At 40.8% G+C, this 20,555-nt stretch overlaps 1 protein-coding gene across 1 annotated transcript; it reads left to right on the forward strand.

Annotated features, from left to right (window-relative positions):
• Positions 1-166: 166 nt before the first annotated feature.
• Positions 167-10,973, forward strand: HMGN1 (high mobility group nucleosome binding domain 1). Its single transcript, XM_063126618.1, has 6 exons — positions 167-345; positions 901-921; positions 1,022-1,051; positions 1,133-1,183; positions 7,743-7,874; positions 9,857-10,973. Exons 1-6 carry the CDS (start codon positions 331-333, stop codon positions 9,902-9,904), a joined length of 297 nt encoding a protein of 98 aa, XP_062982688.1. The 5' UTR covers positions 167-330; the 3' UTR covers positions 9,905-10,973.
• The last annotated feature ends 9,582 nt before the right edge of the window (positions 10,974-20,555 follow it).

Genomic DNA, 20,555 nt, shown 5'->3' on the forward strand with positions numbered 1-20,555 from the left:
CCCTGCCCAATAGGAGCGCGCGCGCCCAGTAGTCGGGGGCGGCGCTGAGGAGCGCTCTCGCGCCTGCCCCCTCCTCTCAATCCGGCTGGATCCTGTTGCGGTGCCGCTGGCGCTGCTGGGATGGTTGCGGGAGGAGAAGGGGGGTCAGGCGGGCGGGCGGGCACTCTAGTCTGTGCGCAGTAGTGAGAGTCGGACTCCCAGTAGGCTGGAGTAAGAAGTAGAAGTCACCGCCGCTCGCGCTGTGAGAACGAGCGCTCCCGACGCTAGGGAAAATAAATAAAGCACAAGAAAAGCCGAGTGTCGCCGTTCGGCATCGCAGCTTGCTCCGCCATGCCGAAGAGAAAGGTTGGCGACGGACGCGCGCGCACTTCAACGTGCGCCAAGGGCGCGCGCTCTTTTCTCGCTCTCGTCCCTCCCCCACCCTGTCCCCGTGTTTCTTTTATTTTTAAAAAAACTACCACCACCACTTAGGCGAGCGGGCTGGGTTTTTTTCCTTCCTTTCCCTTTTTATTAATAGCGGGTAGTTCTTTTCTGCGACGGCTGAGCCGCGAGGGCCCCGAGTGTTCGCGCTCAGACTATACAGGTCCAGGAGGGGGAGGGAGGCGTGACGGTTACAAATGGCCGCGACATTCGCCGCCCTTTAAAACCCTGGCCCGTAAGTGGCGAGCCCGTTCCGCGAAGGCAGACTCGGAGAGAGAGCGCGCGAGCCTCGCGCAGGTCCCAACGTCTCGAACTTTCTGCAGACGTTGTTAGGAGACGGCCTCAGGTTCGAAATCTCGACACGGCGGCGGGAAGGGGGCGTATGCGCGGTGACGTCACGGCTCCTCCTGGAATGGTGTTCAGCCAGGTGCTGCGCGCATGCGTCGTTCCTCTCTTATTTTAAACTATGTTCCATTACAGGTGAACGCTGCTGAAGAAGAGGTAAGTGCTCAATGCTTTGATGGTGTAGTAGAAGCTCAGGAGGGATGGTAGCCTTGAGGAGGTCATTAATGCCAGGTTTCTGTGGTTTGTTTTGCTCTAGCCAAAGAGGCGATCAGCACGGCTGTCAGCTGTAAGTAGAGATTTGCATTTGCTTCTTATGATAATTTGCAGAAAGGGAAAAACATAGTAAACCTGTGGTGTTTTCTTTCAGAAACCTGTCACTGCCAAAGTTGAAACAAAGCCAAAAAAGCCAGCTCTAAAGGTCAGTTTTGGGGATAGGGTTATATATGAACTTTGAGAAACCATGTTTTTCAACTATTTGAGATTTGATTTGGAAGCTGGATGAGAAAAACCATTTTAAAAATGGGGTACTGTTATTGAATACAGGATACTATGCTGAGATACTTTTTTTAATATGGTCATAGACCTGAGGATATTCTTGTTACGTAGATATCTTCAAAGTAAAAATTACATCTATGCAAATACTGTTAGGGAGCAATGCTGTGCCTCGTAGGCAGTATCTGTGGGGCCATAGGATACTTTGGATTTCTGGATCCGAGGTCAGAGATGGTGTTGTGGTTTTGGATCCAGGAATCTGTGCTCCATCCCCTCTCTCTCTTGCAACCAGTGTGGAAACAATTCAACCTTGGAGATGGGGATAAAGGGGCCACTCTGATGGGTGAAGGGGGGGGGAACTGGAGAGGCCAGGATACAAGCTATCCTAAAGCTCCTGAAGCCTCCCTTTCTCTCCCTCTGATGTGCCCCAGCTAGATGGGCTAAAAAGGTAGTTTAGCTAAAATGCAGAGCCGGAGGAATGGGGAAGCAATGATCCGGAGGAATGGGGAAGCAATGATCACTCCTCTTTCTCTGCCCTGGATGTTCAAATGCCACCGAGTTTGGTGGAATGGTGGGAGTTTGGAGGCTTATGAACATTGAGAGCATAAGGCCTTAGCTAGACCGAGCTTAATCACAGGGTGGACCCTGAGATCATCCCTGTGCGTCCACATAATGCACAGGGGATCTCGGGATCAGGGAAGGATGATCTCTCCCTTGCCCTGGGATAGAGCTCTCCCCTTTGGGCCTGCTTTTTCCACAGTCCCGGGTTGAGCCCGAGACCGCAGAACATGTGGCCCATTGCCGCGATTACTCACGCGGAGCCGGGAGCTGCACCCATCGGGGTTAGGGTGTGGGGGAGCAGGAAAAGTACTTTAAAAAACAAAAACAAAAAAAACACTTAACTTTAGTGCACGACCGTTCGTGCTCTCCTTCCTCTTTAAAAATAAAAAAATGGCGGGCGCAACACCTCTCTTCCTGAGGTCGTCGCGCCTCCCGTGTAAACGGAGGAGGGATCTCGCACTAATCACAATGCGAGATCTTCCCTCCTCCGTCACGGACTATAAGGTAGGTCTAGCTAAGGCCACCATCATAGGATTGCACCCTTAATAGTAAGTCAAGCAACGTATGATGTAGAACTTGGGTAAGTTTTATATTGTAGCATTTATTGCAAAACTATGAAAATTATAAAGCCCTTTCCCAGCCTGTAATAATGCAGATTTTCAAGTAAGTAATTCATAGCCCATTATTATCATTGAAGAAAGGACAGGTTTTATAGAGGAGGTAAGTGCTAAATGATACCTCTTCCTACCCCAAGGGGTTTATAATTTACAGATTGAATTATATTGTAATTGTCATTTATTTGTATGAATGAATTACCTACAGTATAAATACTTTTCTTTAACATGGGCTTTGGTAAGAACAATTTTAATGAAATCATTAGCCTTTTGATTATTTATATCCCTGACTTTCAATCAAATGATATTCAAGGTGGCTTAACAGGTAATAAAGCAAAAACAACATCATAGCAACTTAGTTAAGAGATCAAATTTTAATACAAGATGTTAAACTTATTCTTTTAACGTTTAATTAATGGCCCTTTTAAAAAAATATAGAGAAGGTTAGACTGCTTTTCTATGTAAATCAAGATCCATGGGAAGATCTTTTAAGGTCAAACATCATTGTGAGACATTACATTGTTACAAGTTTGATGTTGGGGACAGGATCCAGCAGGTCTTCACAGGCATTAGAATCCTGCTTGGGGCGGGGCAGAGGAACCTTCCACTTCAGGGCCAGATTCACCTCTTTCCTTAATTTCAACCAGGAATTCAAAGATTTATTCTGACAGTAGATTGCCTAGTACTGGAAGGATGACTTTGAAAGTGTAGATTAGGTCAGTTGACTGCCAGACTGATCCATAAATTCTTCTTAAACCTGAAGAGAATTTTGAAGGTGTAGATCGGGCTGGTTAACAGCTGACCCATCCATACTTTCACTTTTGAAGGCTGGGATCAGGCAGGTTGTCAGCAAAGTTGGACAGCATTTTCAAATATGCCCCTCTTTTTTATTTGCTCATGTGATCCATGGTTGTTGTTTCTCTGTCAGTGACCTGTGCCTAGCAAATGGATCTTGTTTATTATTTATGTACTCTAACTTCAAGAGTACTGTAGTTTCCTCTGTTTTAAAATAAGAATATTTTGCATTTGTCAAAACAAGGACATTTCCTTTTCATCTTCCAAGGGGGAGCGCTTTGCCCAGTAATTTTATAGCTTCTGAAAAGTTCTGAATAAAAGGAGAGAGGGAGACAGACACATGAAATGAGCAAAAGTTCTGGACTGTTAGCTACTTTGTGTTCCTGGAGTGAGACAGTGTTGTGCAGTATAGGGGAAGAAACAAGTTGAAAGCAGCAAGAGTGAAAAGAATGGAGGGCAATGTTACTCAGTGATTATGTACTCATTCCCATACTTTTCCGCAGAGAAAAATAGTTGTCAGCCTCTCATTCAGGAGAGGCTGTTTTGGGGGATATTTTGAAGATACTTTTGGGTAAAAAAGGAAAATGAGTTAAATATAAGCAGTTCAGTAAAGAGTTGCATTGCCCACTTGTGAGGAAATGGAACAACATTATGAAAATTGCTTATCAGGAGAAAGCAACTAGATAAAGTGGACATCTGGATCAGTTGGTTAGTAAACTCAGAAGCTTTTGAAGGACTTTGTCGTTTAGTACTATGTGCATTAACATTTATTTATTTTTCTATAGGGACATATCAAACAGCTTAGGAATTTAGTTGGTTTAGATTATTTATTTATTTTATTTTATTTTTATAATGTCCAATACTGCAACTCTTTAGATAGTTCACAAAAGTTAAAATGAAAAAATACAATAACAAGTACAGTGTAATATACATCTTTTGAAAGTTTTAAAATTACAATATAAAACTAAAATAAAAGCAGTATAAAGATCTAAAATGTAGTAACAAATTTAAAAACATTTAATTTTCATGGATTGCTATTTTTCCCTGTAAAACTAGATTTTGGATTGTTTCCTAGATAAAACAGCAAAACAAATTGCTGTGAGGGGACCTAGGATTGTCAGGTGTCCTTCCTTAAAAAAAAATCCTATATACCCTGTTTATAGTAAACATTCCAAATTTTGGAGCATCAAAGCTTCAGAGATCATAAATATGTTCCATTAGGAAAGTATACCCAGGTTCACAGATTACATACCAGTATTTATTTGTAACTTGGATCTAACATCTTTAGTAAAATCTTTCTCTTAGAGGTTGTTTTTTCTTTTTATATAAGGAAATGAGTAGCAGTGGGAATGACTGCCTTAACGTTTTGTTGCAGGATCGTAGTTAGGTAATAGGAGAAATCTCGAATGTCTGCAATTTTAGATGGTAATACTTGTGTCAGTGCTGTGACTGAACATTCATCATATAGTTTACTATCTGTAACAAATATTTTCTTCAGTCATGGAAGGATCAGCAAGACTTCATATCTGAAGATAGGTATGAAGAACTTCTTTTCAAGTTGAAAATTTTATTGACATGGTTCAGTCACTAAAATTAGGCTGCACCCCAAGTAGTACAGCAAAGATTGTTTAAGAATTAACTTTTGAGTTTTAACTGGTAGAGTAGTACATATAATGATGCAGTAGTATGTACTTCTTTTTAACAGTAGATGGCCGTTTTTCACTGAAAGACAGACCATCAATACGTCAGGAATTACCCACACAGCAGAATAGTGTGTGGACTAGTAGACTACTGAAATAAACTGAAGAAAAAATTAAGTGTCATGTGCAGCTTTATCACAGACTGCTACAAATATATAACATATGAGAAGGTAATGAAGCAAGCATGAAACTTATAATATGGGCCCAGTGTTAGTTTAACTCATCTTTTAGCAAAACAAAGTACAACTTCTCCAGGAGTAAAGGAAAAAGTTCAAGTTGTAATATACATCTGTATATCGACTTTGCTTCAGCTTCATCGAAAAGAGCAAGAGCATCCAAACGAATTGTAATGAGTTTCAAACTAATTGTATGATGATCTTAACTAGTTAGCTGACTTGAACAAGTAATAGATATACTTTAAAATGACACTGATAGATATATATCTTTTTAAAAGGAATCAAAATTCACAAATCCCAAATATAAATGTTGGTTTAAACAAAGATATGTTTGATATACTGCAATCTGCTTCTGTAGTCTTTGACAAATCTTTGGAAAGATTGATGTTGCATTGTTTATGCTATCCCACTTGGAAGGAATTTCAAGAAATATTGGAGAAATTTACCAATCCGCATGCAAAACTGCATGCACTAAAGAAACAAATTGATTTAGCACTTACTCTACCTAATGTTTTTTTCTTGTCAACATTCTCAACCAGCTATAAAGGTAGATGCCTAACTGTTACAAAAGCTGCTGCAGCTGTAACATTAGCATCTAAATATTTCTCAATCATATCAGCCATCATTTCATACACTTCAGAGCTGGAGAGGAACCAAAGTCGTCATCCTTAAATGAGAACTTGTGGAAGTCCTTTGAGCAGCTGAAGCCAAAGTTCTTTCAAATGCTAAGCTAGATTTCACAGCCATACCTTCTTATGGCATATTGATTTTGGATTGATTGTTTATTCAATGCTGAGAAATTGACAGGGAGTTGGCAAAATGAGGAAAACTTGTATTTGTTTCAGTCTGAATAAAAGTTCTAAAGACTGCCCTAAAAAAAACTGAGTTCCTACTGTGTTGTGTAAAATTGAAGGCTGTTTAGCTTGATACAATATGTGCTATTTTGTATATGTCATTTAATTATAGTAAACATTTTAAAATCACTATAATTTGGCAGGAGCAAAGTTATCCATTATTATTATTATTATTATTATTATTTATTTATTTATTTACATAGCACCATCAATGTACATGGTGCTGTACAGAGTAAAACAGTAAATAGCGAGACCCTGCTGCATAGGCTTACATTCTAATAAAACCATAATAAAACAATAAGGAGGGGAAGAGAAAGCAGACAGGCACAGGGTAGGGTAAACAGGCACTGGGTAGGGTAAAACTAACAGTATAAAGTCAGAACAAAATCAAGTTTTAAAAGTTTTAAAGTCCATTAAATAAGCCATGTACTATCATGTGTTTTTTAAGTAGTAAAACTATCCAGTTTTAGTCATCTGTACATACTGTCTTAGATTATGTAAATGCTCTAGGTGATTGTATATTGACATGTAGTTATTATTATTTTATTTATTAAATTTATATACCGCCCCATAGCCGAAGCTCTCTGCGCAGTTTACAAAAGTTAAAAACAGTGATCATTAAAAAGTATACAAAATTTAAAACCATCAAAAATATAAAAACAACAGTATAAAACAACAGTATCCATTTAAACAACAACAGTTTTGGGGTTCATTAAAAAACAAACAGTATTAGATGAACTAGTTGATATACGTTTTTGTTTAGGGAACAGCCTTTTTTCTGGTGTTTTAAATCTATATCTTGAAGGAAAACTAATCAGTCTCCCTCTCAGACATTATAAAGGGAGCAATGAGCCAGTGTATCTGTCATAAGAATTTTCTCAAAGGCGGACAGACATGTGGAACCTGACATGAGGGAATGCCCTCATCAGTAAAAAGAGAGAGAGACAGAGAGAGGCTGGCTCTTTACACTGGTTCTTTACAATGATTAAAAATTCAGGATTCCTCAAAATATATTTTTGCTTGTGAGAAAGTCAAAAAATTGGCACTTAATATATAATAATTGAAAATGTGCCTTTTAGTGGTGCACCAGATCTGCTACTTGAGGCATTTTCCTTGCTCTATGTAATGGTAGAGTTTTTCTTCTTTAACCTAACTTTTTCCTGGTAATTTGTTTTGTTGTATGCAGTTTAAGCTACTTGGGATTTGCCACTGAATTTTAGTTTTTACCACACTAGCATGACTGGAGAAAAATGTCTTGCCATTATTTTGCTAGAGATTGGCAGTTCTTACTCAAAGAAGACAGTGTTAATACAGAAAGACATAACTATTCTTGTATGCTATTTCATAATTAGGAGTTTTTCACTCTGAAATGCAAATTGTATGGTTATGGCTGTTTGAGTATGCTATCACTTTAGGCTTCTGTTTTCATAATCAAATTAGGGTATGTAGCACAAACTGGAATAACTGAGAAACTGAGCAATGTCATATATGCCCTTGTCTTGTCAGCAGCCTCATTTTTAAAGTCATCACAATATTCCTGACATTTAAGGTACAATCCTATATACACCAGCCCAGGAGTATGTTCCACTGAACTGTGGGATGTACTTTGGAATACACATGAATAGAATTGTGCTGTTAAGAGTTGCTAATGGCTTCAATTGCTATTGTTTCATTTATTGTACTTAGTGTCCAAGTATTAATATTATGGGGACCACAAAACTTTATATTCTGACAAATGAACTGTTTGAAGACTAGATGCTGTTGGTCTACTTTAATTTACTATAGGATAAATCTGAGGAAAAGAAAACCCAAACAAAAGGGAAAAAGGGACCAAAAGGGAAGCAAACCGAAGAGATTAACGAAGAGGAAATAAAGGATAACTTGCCTGCAGAAAATGGAGAAGCAAAAAGTGATGAGGTAAATCCTACTGGCTTTGATCTGTATTTTGTAGTCTCTTTCACCTACAGCATGATTTTCAAAAGTGCTGTGCTGGCTTACTGCCAGAGAGTAGTATACATATGGACATATCCTACCATGCCCAAGCAGTGCCCTACGTGGATGATACTCACCTCTTTAGTAGATTTATATCTCACTTTTTGATTGAGTCCTCAAAGTGGCTTACAGTATATTTAAGATCTAAGAGCAAGCACCACATGGTCAAACAACAAAACTGAACAACACAAACCCCTTGGGCAGGAACTAGAATCTGATGTTACTTTCCTCAGGGCAGTTGATGTCAGACAGCCCTGTTGCGGGAGGGGACAGTCCAACTACAGCAGGCTCTGATGTTCCCTATTAATACTATATGAGGACACTAAAGGAAATTTAAGATTGCTTCCCGCTATGCCAAAGTAATATATTTTTACTGGTAAAGGATGCATGTGATACGACAATAGTGTTTCTTTTGATGAAAAAAGGCTAGCAGATTTGGCATATTTCCACAGCCAATCTTCCCAGTCAAGACTCAGCACAGGAAAGCATGCTGTTACCAGCCTGGTTGATCAGGTCGACTAGATCAGCTCACCAGTCATATGGAATGTAAAATCATATATCTAGTTTCTATGCTAAATTTAATTTGTATATAATGAAAATAATTATATATGTTACAAGATGTTTGATTTTAAATTAATCAAAGACCATATTTTAGAATGATGCTGAGCTTTTAACAATAACTTCCTTGAGTCCTTGAATCTAAAACTAACTGCTTCGTGTTAATCAGAAAGTGAAGCCGAATGACATAACATTTATTTATTTATTTAATAACCTAAGATTAACCTACTTAAGGGTGCAATCTGATGCATGTTTAGTCAGAAAAAGATCCTACAACACCCAGCATTCCTGGCTAGGGAATGCTGGGAATTGTATGACTTTTCCCCCGTCTAAACATGCATCAGATTGCAACTTTATGAGCTAAAGACAACATTACAAAAGCAGACTTTCATTAGTGTAGCAAGAGTTTCACTTCCTACCACCCTTTCTGTATGCCCTCCAGATCTGCGGAGCAAATTTGGAGGCCATATAAGGGGTAATTCAACCTGCTAGTGGTGACCTTTCCACTGGTGGAAGGACACCGGTGGATCCAAACCTATCCTTGAGTGGTTCTAAATCATGCACATTAGTTTTGTAGTTTTACTTAAGAACATAAGAAGTGTCATGCTGGATCAGACCAAGGGTCCATCTAGTCCAGCACTCTGTTCACACAATGGCCAACCATCCATCAGCCAGGGATGAACAAGCAGGACATGGTGCAACAGCACCCTCCCACCCATGCTCCCCAGCAACTGGGGCACACAGGCTTACTGCCTCGAATACTGGAGATAGCACACAACCATCAGTCCTTGGTAGAAAAAGTGTTCTCTGGTTTGAATATAATACATTCCTTGCTAATCTGAAGATACCTTATAGCAGGATATGGGTTCAAAAAGAATCTGTGATATTAGTATATTGTATGTAAATTTGATGGTTTTTTTTTAGTGAAATCAGTATTTTTCACTATGCATGGGAACCAGTGCTAAAATTAATACAAAATCACGGAAGCAGAGTAATATAACTTAAACTTTAGCTCAAAACTTAAATAACACAAGAAAGTATGGATCTTGCCAATGCAGGGTTCTGCATTCATTGTTTGCTTTTAATGGTCTATAGTAAATGTTTTTCTACATGAGGGTTGAATATGTTAAACTATTCTGGCTGCACCTAAACAGACAAGCTCAAATTGGTTGATTAAAATGTTCCAATAGCATTTTGGCTTAAGGTAATAGCATACAAAAATGCGTTGGGTCTAAGTTTCAAATTTGGCATGCCAAATACCTTTTATAACAACATTCTTATAGCCTTTAGGAGTGAACTTGAAAGCAAATGTACAAATACTGTTACACTATTTTTTTCTCCTTTTTCAGGTCCCAATATCCAATGCAGCGGGAGAGAAAGAAGCAAAATCTGAATAACAACTTTGTACAAAGTCTTTAATCAGTGGTTCCTATACCACCACCTTGTACAATTCAGAGGAATATTTTTATCAACTATTTTGTAAATGCAAGTTTTTTAGTGGTTTTAGAAAACACATTTTTTAAACATGAGGGGATCTCCCCCATATCCCATCTAATGTAGTTCAGTGTAAATGCTTTATTTTAAACGGTAAAAATCATGTACTGGTTGGCTGATCTTTAAACAACCAGCAATTAATGGAATGTTAGATTAATGAGAAATTTTCAAAATTTTGATTACTTTACAGTGCAATCCTATGCATGTTTACTTAGAAGCAAGTCTCACTGATTTTAGTGGCACTTACTTTTTGACAAATGTACATAGAATTGCAGCCAACATTCCACAGGCCAGGGTGGGCAACTTGCAATTTACATGTGGCCCTTGAAGCTATCTTCATGCAGAACTTCAGTTATCCTGAATTTAGCTTTCTTTCCCTAAATTTTAGCCATTACACTTGCAAAAATAAATTTGAATATGTGATGGAAAACTTGCATAGTTTGTGCCAGTATGGTCTTTAGAGGTAAACAAGTTGCTCACCCATGCTATAGACTGAGGGATGGTTTTTATAAATCATTACCAGAAGCATAGCACAGATAACATTTTGCCATTGTGACAAGTAGGAAAATGTCTTCACACTTATCCTCCCCAATTTGTCATCATTAGGATGCTTATTCACTGAAAACTATTCCCTGGTGTTGGATCTCCCTTTCAGATTTGTTTTATCTGTGATAGTTATTTTTGGTAGTGGTAGTTTATTTTTTCAACAGCTTTGTATTGTGTTGTGAAAGATTGGATATCTGGGTGTGTAGTGTGTGTGGTGTTCAATTACTGAGTAGACAATTTTTTTGGTTAAGCAGAGATGACCACATAATAGTATTTGAGACACTGGTACTTTTCTACTTTGAATGAAAGAAGTTGTCCTAACTTGTCAGATGTGGTTCACATTCAATTATTGGAAGAAAAATCTACAAATAGTTAATGTCTGTGTGGTTCATCAAACAAGATCCAATAAAATATTGGTTATAAACATTTTGCTGTCTTTTTTTCAACTTGACTGAAAACCAGATTTCATGTAGATATTAAAAATATGCAATTGTATTTTAACATGTTGCTGATGAATGAAAACATCTCAATAAGAAATGATTGGTGACAAGTGTTAACTTCCCAAGTCAAAAAGCCATTAAGTTATTTGTGGAGGAATCTATTTCCTCAACTCTGTCAGACTTGCAATTAAGGTTGTGCTACCCTGATTTCAGGGAAGCAGATGAATAATTGCTGTTGCTGCTGCTTTTAACCTGAGATGTGAAGGAGAGAATATAGAAGTACTGTGAGTCTTTAGTACTGGCTTCTGCAATTTAGCTAGAGGAGGAGTAAAAGCACTAGGCATGTGCTTCGCTCCTATTAGAAGCGCAGAAGCAGGAGCGAATTGGCCTGCTCCGCCTTGCCCAGAGGCGGAGTAGAAGCAGACCGCAGACCCCTAGAAGCAAGGCGAAGAGAAGCGACCATTTTCAGAGCGCTTCTCTTTCCGCGGAGCGCTCCGATCGCCATCTTGAAACATTTCGCCCATAGATAACTGGGTTGTTTTTGAAGCTATCGTTCTGAAAATTCTTGTGCTTAGACAGTCATGGATGGGGGTCATTTTGAGACTACTCTCAGCTCTCTGCGTCGTGTGGGTCACGTGCTATATTTTTTTAAAAATCAGGTCAACAAACAGGGACAGCGCGGGTCAAACGGCGGTTTTCGCCCATAGGATTGCATTGCGGAAAAGAATCGGGGATAACTGGGTTGATTTTTAAGCTATCGTTCTGAAAATTCTTGTGCACAGAGAGTCGTGGATGGGGGTCATTTTGAGACTACTCTCACCTCTCTGCGTGGTGCGGGTCGCGCGCTAGAATTTTTTTAAAAGTAGGGTAAAGGCGGGAAAAAGATTACCTTTTCGATTGCTGAGGGGCAGAGTCAACTCCCGGTCATGATCACATGATCCCAAAGTTGGAGGAGGGGATAGGCAAAACGGGTAACTTGGGATTCTGGGGAACTTCTCTTTCTTAGTCTGAACGGACTTTTCCCAGTGTTTTTTAAAACAGTAGCCCCACCAAATGCACAAACACAACCTGTGAAATCATATACTAAGCCAATAATAAGAAATAGAAACACAGCACTGCTACCCACCCTAACTTTGGGGAACAACTGAAAAGATGTGGTGCAAGGGGATGAGCTCCCCTAGGGCATCTCATTGTGGACGTGCCCCCACTCTCTCCTGTACTTGGAAGGCCATCAGAGCCTTCCAAAGAGAGTAACCCGGTGGAGCAATGCCTATCATGAGTTGAAGTGAGCGGTCTACTTCTCTTAGTGGTAGAGCGATGCCTCTCATGAGTTGAAGTGACAGTTCCACTTCTTAGCGGTGGAGCAATGGCTTTCATGAGTTGAACTGACAGCCTTGCTTCTTAAAAGACTGGTCACTACTAGGACCAGTCAAATTGGCAGCTGCTTCCCCCTCCCCCGGGCATGTCCCCCTATTACTGGTAAAAGACAGATACAACCTTTTTAAAAAAGGTCTTCTTGTTGTTTATTCAGCAACAGTGCTGCTTTTAATTCCACCCCTCCTTCGTTTATTTATTTATTTATTTATTCCATTTTATATGCATTACTGGCTTATCCTTGGCTCACTTCCTTATGCCCCCAGAAATGTCTGCTGCCTGCCTGCCTGCCTTCCCTCTCTCCTCCCCTGCCCGCCTTGCAGGGATGTTGTGTGTGTCTGGCTTTGACTCAGGGGAGAAGTCCTTCCTGCGCTCACTTGGAGTTTTGGAAGTTCCAAATCCATTTTTCAAGTGTGGAAGAAGATTCATATAGGTTGATCTCTACTCCCCAATTCATGGCATGTTGGGATTTCCTTTGAAATGGCCCCATTGAGAGGTCTGCAGGTTTAAGCCCCGCCAAAAAACAGGGGATGATGGGACTGCCTTGAGTCTCGGCGTGCGGCGTATGTATCCCTGGATAAGCTTTCATGGTGGCGAGTTTGAGGTTTCTAACGTGCAAATTGACGGAGCTATGGAAAGGGGTGTGAATGGGGTGCCCGATTTTCAAAAATTCCCCAAAAATCAGGGGATGATGGGATTGCCTTGAAACTTGGTGTCCATGTGGACACATGGATAAGCTATCATGGTGCCGAGTTTGAGGTTTCTAACGTGGAAATTGACGGAGCTATCGAAAGGGGTGTGACTTAGGGTTATGGGTGGTGCGTTAGAGGTTAGAGCCCCGCCAAAAATCAGGGGATGATGGGACTGCCTTGAGTCTGGGCGTCCATGTGGACACATGGATAAGCTGTCATGGTGGCGAGTTTGAGGTTTCTAACGTGCAAATTGACGGAGCTATCCCAAGGGGTCTGAATGGGGTGCCCGATTTTCATAAATTCCCCCAAAATCAGGGGATGATTGGATTGCCTTGAAACTTGGCGTGCGTGTGTATACGTCCATGAGGTGTCATGGTGCCAAACGTGAGGTTTCTAACTTGAACAGAAAAAAAGTTGTTTACTTTTTTAGCTTTCAATGCAACCCTATGGGGGAAAAAACGGAGCTCCGATCCGGAGCTCGGAGCAGAAATGGGCGGGGCGGGGGCGGGGCGAAGCGGCCCGATCCGAAAATCGCGGATCTGGAAGTGAAGCGGAGCGGGGGGTCCATGCACACCCCTAAAAAGCACACTGTTCCATTCAACAAACACATATGGTGCCACATCATTGTATGAAGGAACAGGCCATTAATGCCAGGACCCTTGGGAAAGTACCAGTTTTAAATACGGATGTGATCTAGTATCACTTTCAGGCAAGGCAGCTAAGCATGGAATACCACCCTTCCCAGCCAGGCATGAAAAGTTGTGCAACTAGAGTTATCTGATGTGTAAACGCTGAGGTGGCAAAAGACTGAACAGAAGTAAAATAAGTATTAAGTAGGGATGTGCGCCGCTTCTAATCGGACCGGCGAATTAGAAGCGGAGCGGGGGGGCTTCGCCTGCCCTTAAGGCGGAGGCAAAGAGGATTGGGGGGCCGGCGGAGCGTGGCGAAGAGGATCAAGGTGAAGGCGGATCCTTCGCCTCGATCCGGAGCTCCGCCGGAAAGGTAAGTGGGGTTTACCGGGCCCTGCCGCTGTCGCCCGTGCGGCGACGGCGGCAGGGCCCGGTAACCCCCCTCCCCGCCCTCCTCTCCCTTACCTGCATCCATCCGCGGTCCGTCGGCTTCTTCAATTGAGCCCGCGGTTCAACCAGGAAGTCTAGGCTGCACGGCCCAGACTTCCTGGTTGAACCGCGGGCTCAATTGAAGAAGCCGACGGACCGCGGACGGAGGCAGGTAAGGCCCCCCCTCTCCCTTGGTCCCTTACCGGGCTCTGCCGCCGTCGCCGCATGGGCGGCGACAGCAGCAGGGCCCGGTAACCCCCTCCCCCGCCCTCCTCTCCAGGCCTTACCTGGCGCCACTCCCCTCCGCTGCGGAGCTCCGCAGCGAAGAGGAGCGGAGTATGGGTGGGGCGGAGCGGGCCGATCCAAAAATTTTGAATCGGCCCACGGGGCGGAGTGGGGGGTCCGTGCACACCCCTAGTATTAAGAGTTGCAGGAAGAGGAAAAACGTATTCAACTTTCAAGTCACCGACTTGGTTCACATCATCACTGTGGGTAAAACAAGTGGCTGGGTGTGGTATGGCTTGTTGGAGGCAGAAATAACCCATGGGCTGTTGGATTATTTAAGGGTTGTTTCCTTCTCTAACAAGCCATGTCACCTGGGTTTAGATGACAACAAGCTGTGCCCAGGCAGGTGATGAGGCAAGTGGTGCCTGGCATGTGCCATGGCATAAACAAGCTATTGTAGCTTGTTTAACCCACAATGATCATGTGAATTGGTTTACTGACTCCTAGTTCTACTGCAGAATAGAATTCACTTTTGCCCTCAATTATTCATCTGGTGGTTTCTACTTCATTAAAAAATAATTATTATAATCTGGCTAGACAAGAAATTTGCCCCTCTGGAAGCCTAGCATAGAGCAAACAGACCAATTATCACTGTTTCTCTTCCAGCATCAAGTCTGGGGCTTTCATGTTAATATGCAGGTCAACCAGTGTGTACAAGATGGTTTATCTTCTGTCTTGGATGGAAGTGCATTTCTGCTCTGGGTGGTACACATGTAGATTGGGGAAGTTATTTAAAACACAATAGAGCCCCATTGTAATACTATCTTGTGAGATGGACTCCCAACCTAGCATGACTGCCATGAGGCAGTAAGGTTCCTGATGCTCTCCTTGGGTCCCTGAGTATTCTCTTCCCTCCTAACAACTTCTTCTCTTGAAATGCTTTGCATAGTTCAAGAAGAAGGCAGCAGAAGTGATTCAAATTAGCCAGAAAGTGAAAAGACTAGTTCCAAGTATACTGTGAAATTGTTGAAGCCTCTGCTTGAGGCTCTTTCTTTCTGACCTCCATCTGGCTCCAAGCAGCTCTACATGGAGATGTGGAAGGGACTTAAGAAGAGCCTTGCTGGATTAGACCACAATTTAGAATGCAGTTTGCTAGATGTACGGTCATGTCCCAACCATTGCATGTGTCTTCTAATTATCATCAATAATAGCTCATTCTCACAGAAACTGCTTCCAAATAACACTTCCATATATTAATTATCAAGGCCTTGGTTTCCTCTTTTCCCCACCTCCTACCTGACACCGAAGTTGCTTACACACACATGACTTAAGGAAGTGGACTATGGAGTAAAATGCATGCAAAGAGCTGGGGAAAAAAGAATGGAATGGGTGGTAGATGGAAAAACAAAAAGATGAGAAGCTAATTGCTTTTTGTAATTTTTGGTAATGTGTAAACCCTAACGAAGCCTAGCATTTCCTTCAAGTCAGGAAGTTTCCTAGATTATACACAGGCTTTTTTCTATATCCAGCACCATATACGTGGCCCTAAGTACTTCCTATAGTAGTTTTCTGGATTCATGATTAACAAAGATCAGCAATTGGAAGACTAATAAAGGGGCAAAATTCAATAGAATGTGGAAGCTAAAAGTAGATTAACTCAGAATTTCATAAACTTGCATTTTTTGCTCAGTAGGAGAAAACATGACCACAGCATATAGTTCAGCATAATAAAAAATGTGGCATTCAGGCACAAAGAATAATATGCCAAATATTATAGTATTTGTGCAAGTTGGCACTTAAATTACATATTTCACAGCTATTTTTGAATTCACTTTTCAGATCTGATTTTGTAGGTGAATGAATGAATGGCCGAGATGCCCACAGAGGTAACAACTGCAATATTGGCCAACGTGCCAAAGGACTCTCCTCCCTGATTGAGGTGTCAAAGACCCTACTCCACTTCCCTGGGGTTTCTTTAAAATCAGAACTGACACAGAACGTTTGAGGGACAGAAGCCCCTCTGTCAGATAAAGTCAATATCTACTTATGCCTCCAAGTGTTAGGAGGGCATTCCTGCTTCTGGAGTTTTATTTATTTAAAAATGTAGTTTCCAAAGGTGATTTAGAAGAGTAAAACTGTAACAAAGTTCAAACAATATCTTCCACCTCCAGCAAGATCTAAAGTGCAATCATCCCATGTCCTAAAAAGCATTGGTAGACAAAGTTAAGAAACCTTTGTCTGACCCAGGAGGCAAAGGACACTTCCTATACAAAGGTCTGGGAGCATGAAGGCAAACATCTTTCAGGTCGACAGCAGCTGTGGCCAATTTCCACTTCAGGCAGGCATGAGATCACAATTGGCAGTCTCCCTACTTCAGGGAAGCAGCATAAACCTGAGGTCACAATGGCCATCATCAGTATGAGGTCACAATGGCCAGTCTATTTCAGGTGGGATACATGGGGCCTGTGGCAATTATGACACTGAACCTATAAAAGGTGTTTGATACTGTAAACCCGAAATTCATATTAAATCTGCCAAATATATACAATCTGGGAAGTAAGTTTAAACATATAATAGAGGCAATATATGTACAAACAGCAAAAGTAAGATATAATGGATTAGAAACAAGGGAAAAGACAACTCAGGAACAAGGCAGGGAGCCCTCTATCACCACTTTTATTTACAATGGTAATTGAGTTTCTTGCTGACAGAGTCAAGGCAAATATGGATATTAAAAGGATACATGTGGGTGGTAGAGAATTTAAACTTATATGCAGACGATACTTTATTTACACTAAGAAATTCAAAAAAGGGACTAAAAGAATTGAAAAGAGAACTAGTGGAATTCTAACAGGTAGCAGGACTAAAGGTAAATATAAAGAAATCTGATTTGATCTGTTTGAACTTATGACCTCAAGAACAAACAGAAATTTCAAAAACGATAGGTATTCCTTTAGTAACAAAAGCATTTAGATATCTAGGAATTCAGATCCCTAAAAACTAGATTATGGAAAATAGTGGAAAGAACTAAAGAATGATATAGCCACATGGGAGGGGATACAGCTAACACTCTCAGACCAGATTATGACCATAAAAATTATGTTATTACCAAAATTTATGTATCTATTTAATGTACTACCACAGGAAATTCCAATGAAAAAGTTTAGAACATGGCAAAACAGGATAGAAAAAATATTTTTAAGAACAAAAGACCACAAAAAGCAAAAGCTTTTAGATACAGATCTGTGCAAGGAGGATGGAGTATACCACACCTAAAAACATATTATGATACGTATCAATTAAGACATCTAAAGTATTGAAAGTATGGTATTTCAGAAAAGAGAAATTATTGGCTGTGATCTCACTATTAACACCAATTTGGGCACATCCATACTTTGATATAAAAGGGAAAGCCATAGCTAAAAATAAGTTGAAAGAAATAGAAAGAAATAGGACTGACACAAATGAGAAATTGTTATGAACAGCAACCCATAACACAGGAAATATGGAACAATCATACACAATATACAGGAATGTCATGGATAGCATGGATGCAAATTAGATTTATAAGAAATAGAAAGATAATAAGGCAAAGCACAAGAGACTTGACAGAATGGGGGAAAATGATAGACAATTACAAATTGGAGATAAAGGCAAAATGACACAGATATACAGAACTTTAATAAAGCAGATTAGGGGGAATGTAACAAAACAGATATGGGAAAGAGACATTGAAGAGAAGATTGAGGATGGAGATTGGGAAAAAAAATTTGAGAAAGATTCCCCTTTCAAACAATATCCACAAGAATAAAAGGTGTGTTAAAATTAGCCCAGAAGTGGTATCTGACACCTGTGAGGCTGGCAAAAATCAATAGGAATCTGTCTTCTTTGTGTTGGAGAGGATGTTTAACAATGGAACACAAATTCATATGTGGTGGGCACATAGAAAGATTAGGAAGTTTTGGGATAAGATTTTTCAAGAAATAGGAAAAATTACTGACCAAGAGATGTACAATACCAAAGCTAGCTTTATTTAATATGTATGTTAAAATAGAAAGATAAAAGAAAGAGTATTAATTGGATTTTTGTTGACAGCTGCAAGGCAATTGCTAGAAAGTAATTGGAAGACAGCTAGGCTGCTAACAATAACTATGTGGAAAAAGAAAATTTGGGATATAGCAATAAATGAAAAGCTGACAGAGAAGTTAAGAGTACATAGAGGAATAAAGAAAAGAGGTAATTTCAGGACTGATTGGCGAAAATACATAGACTATATGAAAAAAGAATTGAATAGAATAACTATGGCAGAAGTTTACAGAAATGTGTGGGACTCTGAAAAGTATACACACACACTTGATTAATATACCAACCTGGAATAGAGAAAAAAATTAAAGATATGAGAAGAGAAACTCTGAAACGGATGAAGCGTGGGAGGGATTGTTTTTTCTTACTATATCTTATTTCTTACTATATCTTATTTTGAAAACTCAATAATTTTTTTAAAAATGTAGTCTCCAAAGGTGATTTAGAACAAGAATAAAACTAACAATATTCAAACAATATCTTTAATATCTTCCTCCTCCAGCAAGAGGAGGAACTCGATGGCCTTGTAGGCCCCTTCCAACTCTGCTATTCTATGATTCTATGGTTCTAAGAGCTAAAGGGCAATCATCCCATGTCCTAAAAAGCATTGGTAGACAAAGTTAAGAAACCTTTGTCTGATCCAGGAGGCAAAGGACACTTTTCCTATACAAAGGTCTGGGAGTATGAAGGCAAATATCCTTCAGGGCCATAGCAGCTGTGGCCAATTTCCACTTCACGCAGGCATGAGATCACAATGGGCAATCTCTCTACTTCAGGGAAACGGCATAAGCCTGAGGTCACAATAGTCATCATCATCACTATGAGATCACAATGGCCAGTCTCAGGTGGGCAGCATTTGTACAGAGACACATGGGTCGGTCTCTTGTTGAAGTAGGCAGTGGCATAAGAGCAGAATTCTTCTCCTATACCTTGGGGCAGCAGAAATGGTAGCATGTGGATGTTTTTTTTTCCATTGAATTGAGCATGCCTAGGGAGATGTGGAAGGTCTTTTATTGAGATAGCAGCCATGTGTGTGCAAAGTAGTCACCAGTGTGTAATTGAAATAGACAGCATCATGTGGACATAGAAGCTACAGGAAAGGAGAAGCAACAGAGCTGAAAGGCTGTCCCCCCAACTACTACAGGGCTTCTACTTACAGCAAGTATCTCAGGGTGCCTTGGTAACAGAAAAGGTACAGATCATACCCTCCTTCACATATGAATCACATGAAGGCATCACACATATAGGTCATGTGGCTCCTTGGTGCCACCACACCATCTATGCACTAATGGGCGTACACAGGGAAAACCTTTTCCACAATCATGCAGGGTTTTAAAGCATGTGGACACCCATGTGTGTAGGCTTTTTCCTACAATGCATGTCAGATACAGGGCTGAGCTGTGTGACATCAAGGGCAGGCATGGGCCTATAGCTCCTTTCTATGCGGGATGCCCCTTCATGAGTGAAGAGAGCTAATAGAGACCCTTACAGGAATGCTGAAAGCATCTCAGATATAACAAGATGACAACTGGCAAGGTCTGTCAGAGTTGAGTTTGAGAGTCAAACTGGTAGGCTGAAGGGAGGCGCAATAGGAGAGCAATATAATTTGGATGAAAGAGAGTCTGTAATACTGAGATTATACAAAGGGCATATGAGGAATGAATATGGTAAGTAACATTTCCTATGGGGCAGGGGACAAAAGTGACAAGGCATTCACACATGCACCACTCTGTCATCTGAGCAGCAGGGGTTGGGGTGCAGGAATGTGGAGAGAGGTTAACCACTAGAAATCAGCTGAACAGTGGGGAAATTACTAACCCCTTTTCTCCAATCCTCGGCTGTTTTCTAGCAATTTGCTGAACAGTATGGGCAGGGGGAGATTGTGGAGAAGATAAGGTTTAAACCTCTCTTCCTGCTACTCAGGTGGGGGAGCTGTTTAGGGTTTTAGAGTGTTCTGCTGGCAAAGATACACTAGTGGATTGGCCAAAATAGGCAGAGTACTGGGTTGACTAGGTCAACACAGGGAAGAGCAACTCACATCATATCTTATACTCCTCCAAAGGAGGTGTCACCATGTCAATGATGGAATATATTAGTCTCCGATGTGTTGCAAAGGATTTCCCTGGGATAGGTTTA

The sequence above is a fragment of the Elgaria multicarinata genome, chromosome 5, assembly GCF_023053635.1.
Source record: "Elgaria multicarinata webbii isolate HBS135686 ecotype San Diego chromosome 5, rElgMul1.1.pri, whole genome shotgun sequence".
In the NCBI taxonomy this organism is placed as follows: Eukaryota; Metazoa; Chordata; class Lepidosauria; order Squamata; family Anguidae; genus Elgaria; species Elgaria multicarinata.

Excerpts from the sequence above, each read along its gene's own strand:
- HMGN1 (XM_063126618.1), top strand. Across the intron at positions 1,052-1,132 it reads GATCAGCACGGCTGTCAGCT|AAACCTGTCACTGCCAAAGT; the intron begins GTAAGTAGAGAT and ends GTTTTCTTTCAG. Across the intron at positions 1,184-7,742 it reads CAAAAAAGCCAGCTCTAAAG|GATAAATCTGAGGAAAAGAA; the intron begins GTCAGTTTTGGG and ends AATTTACTATAG.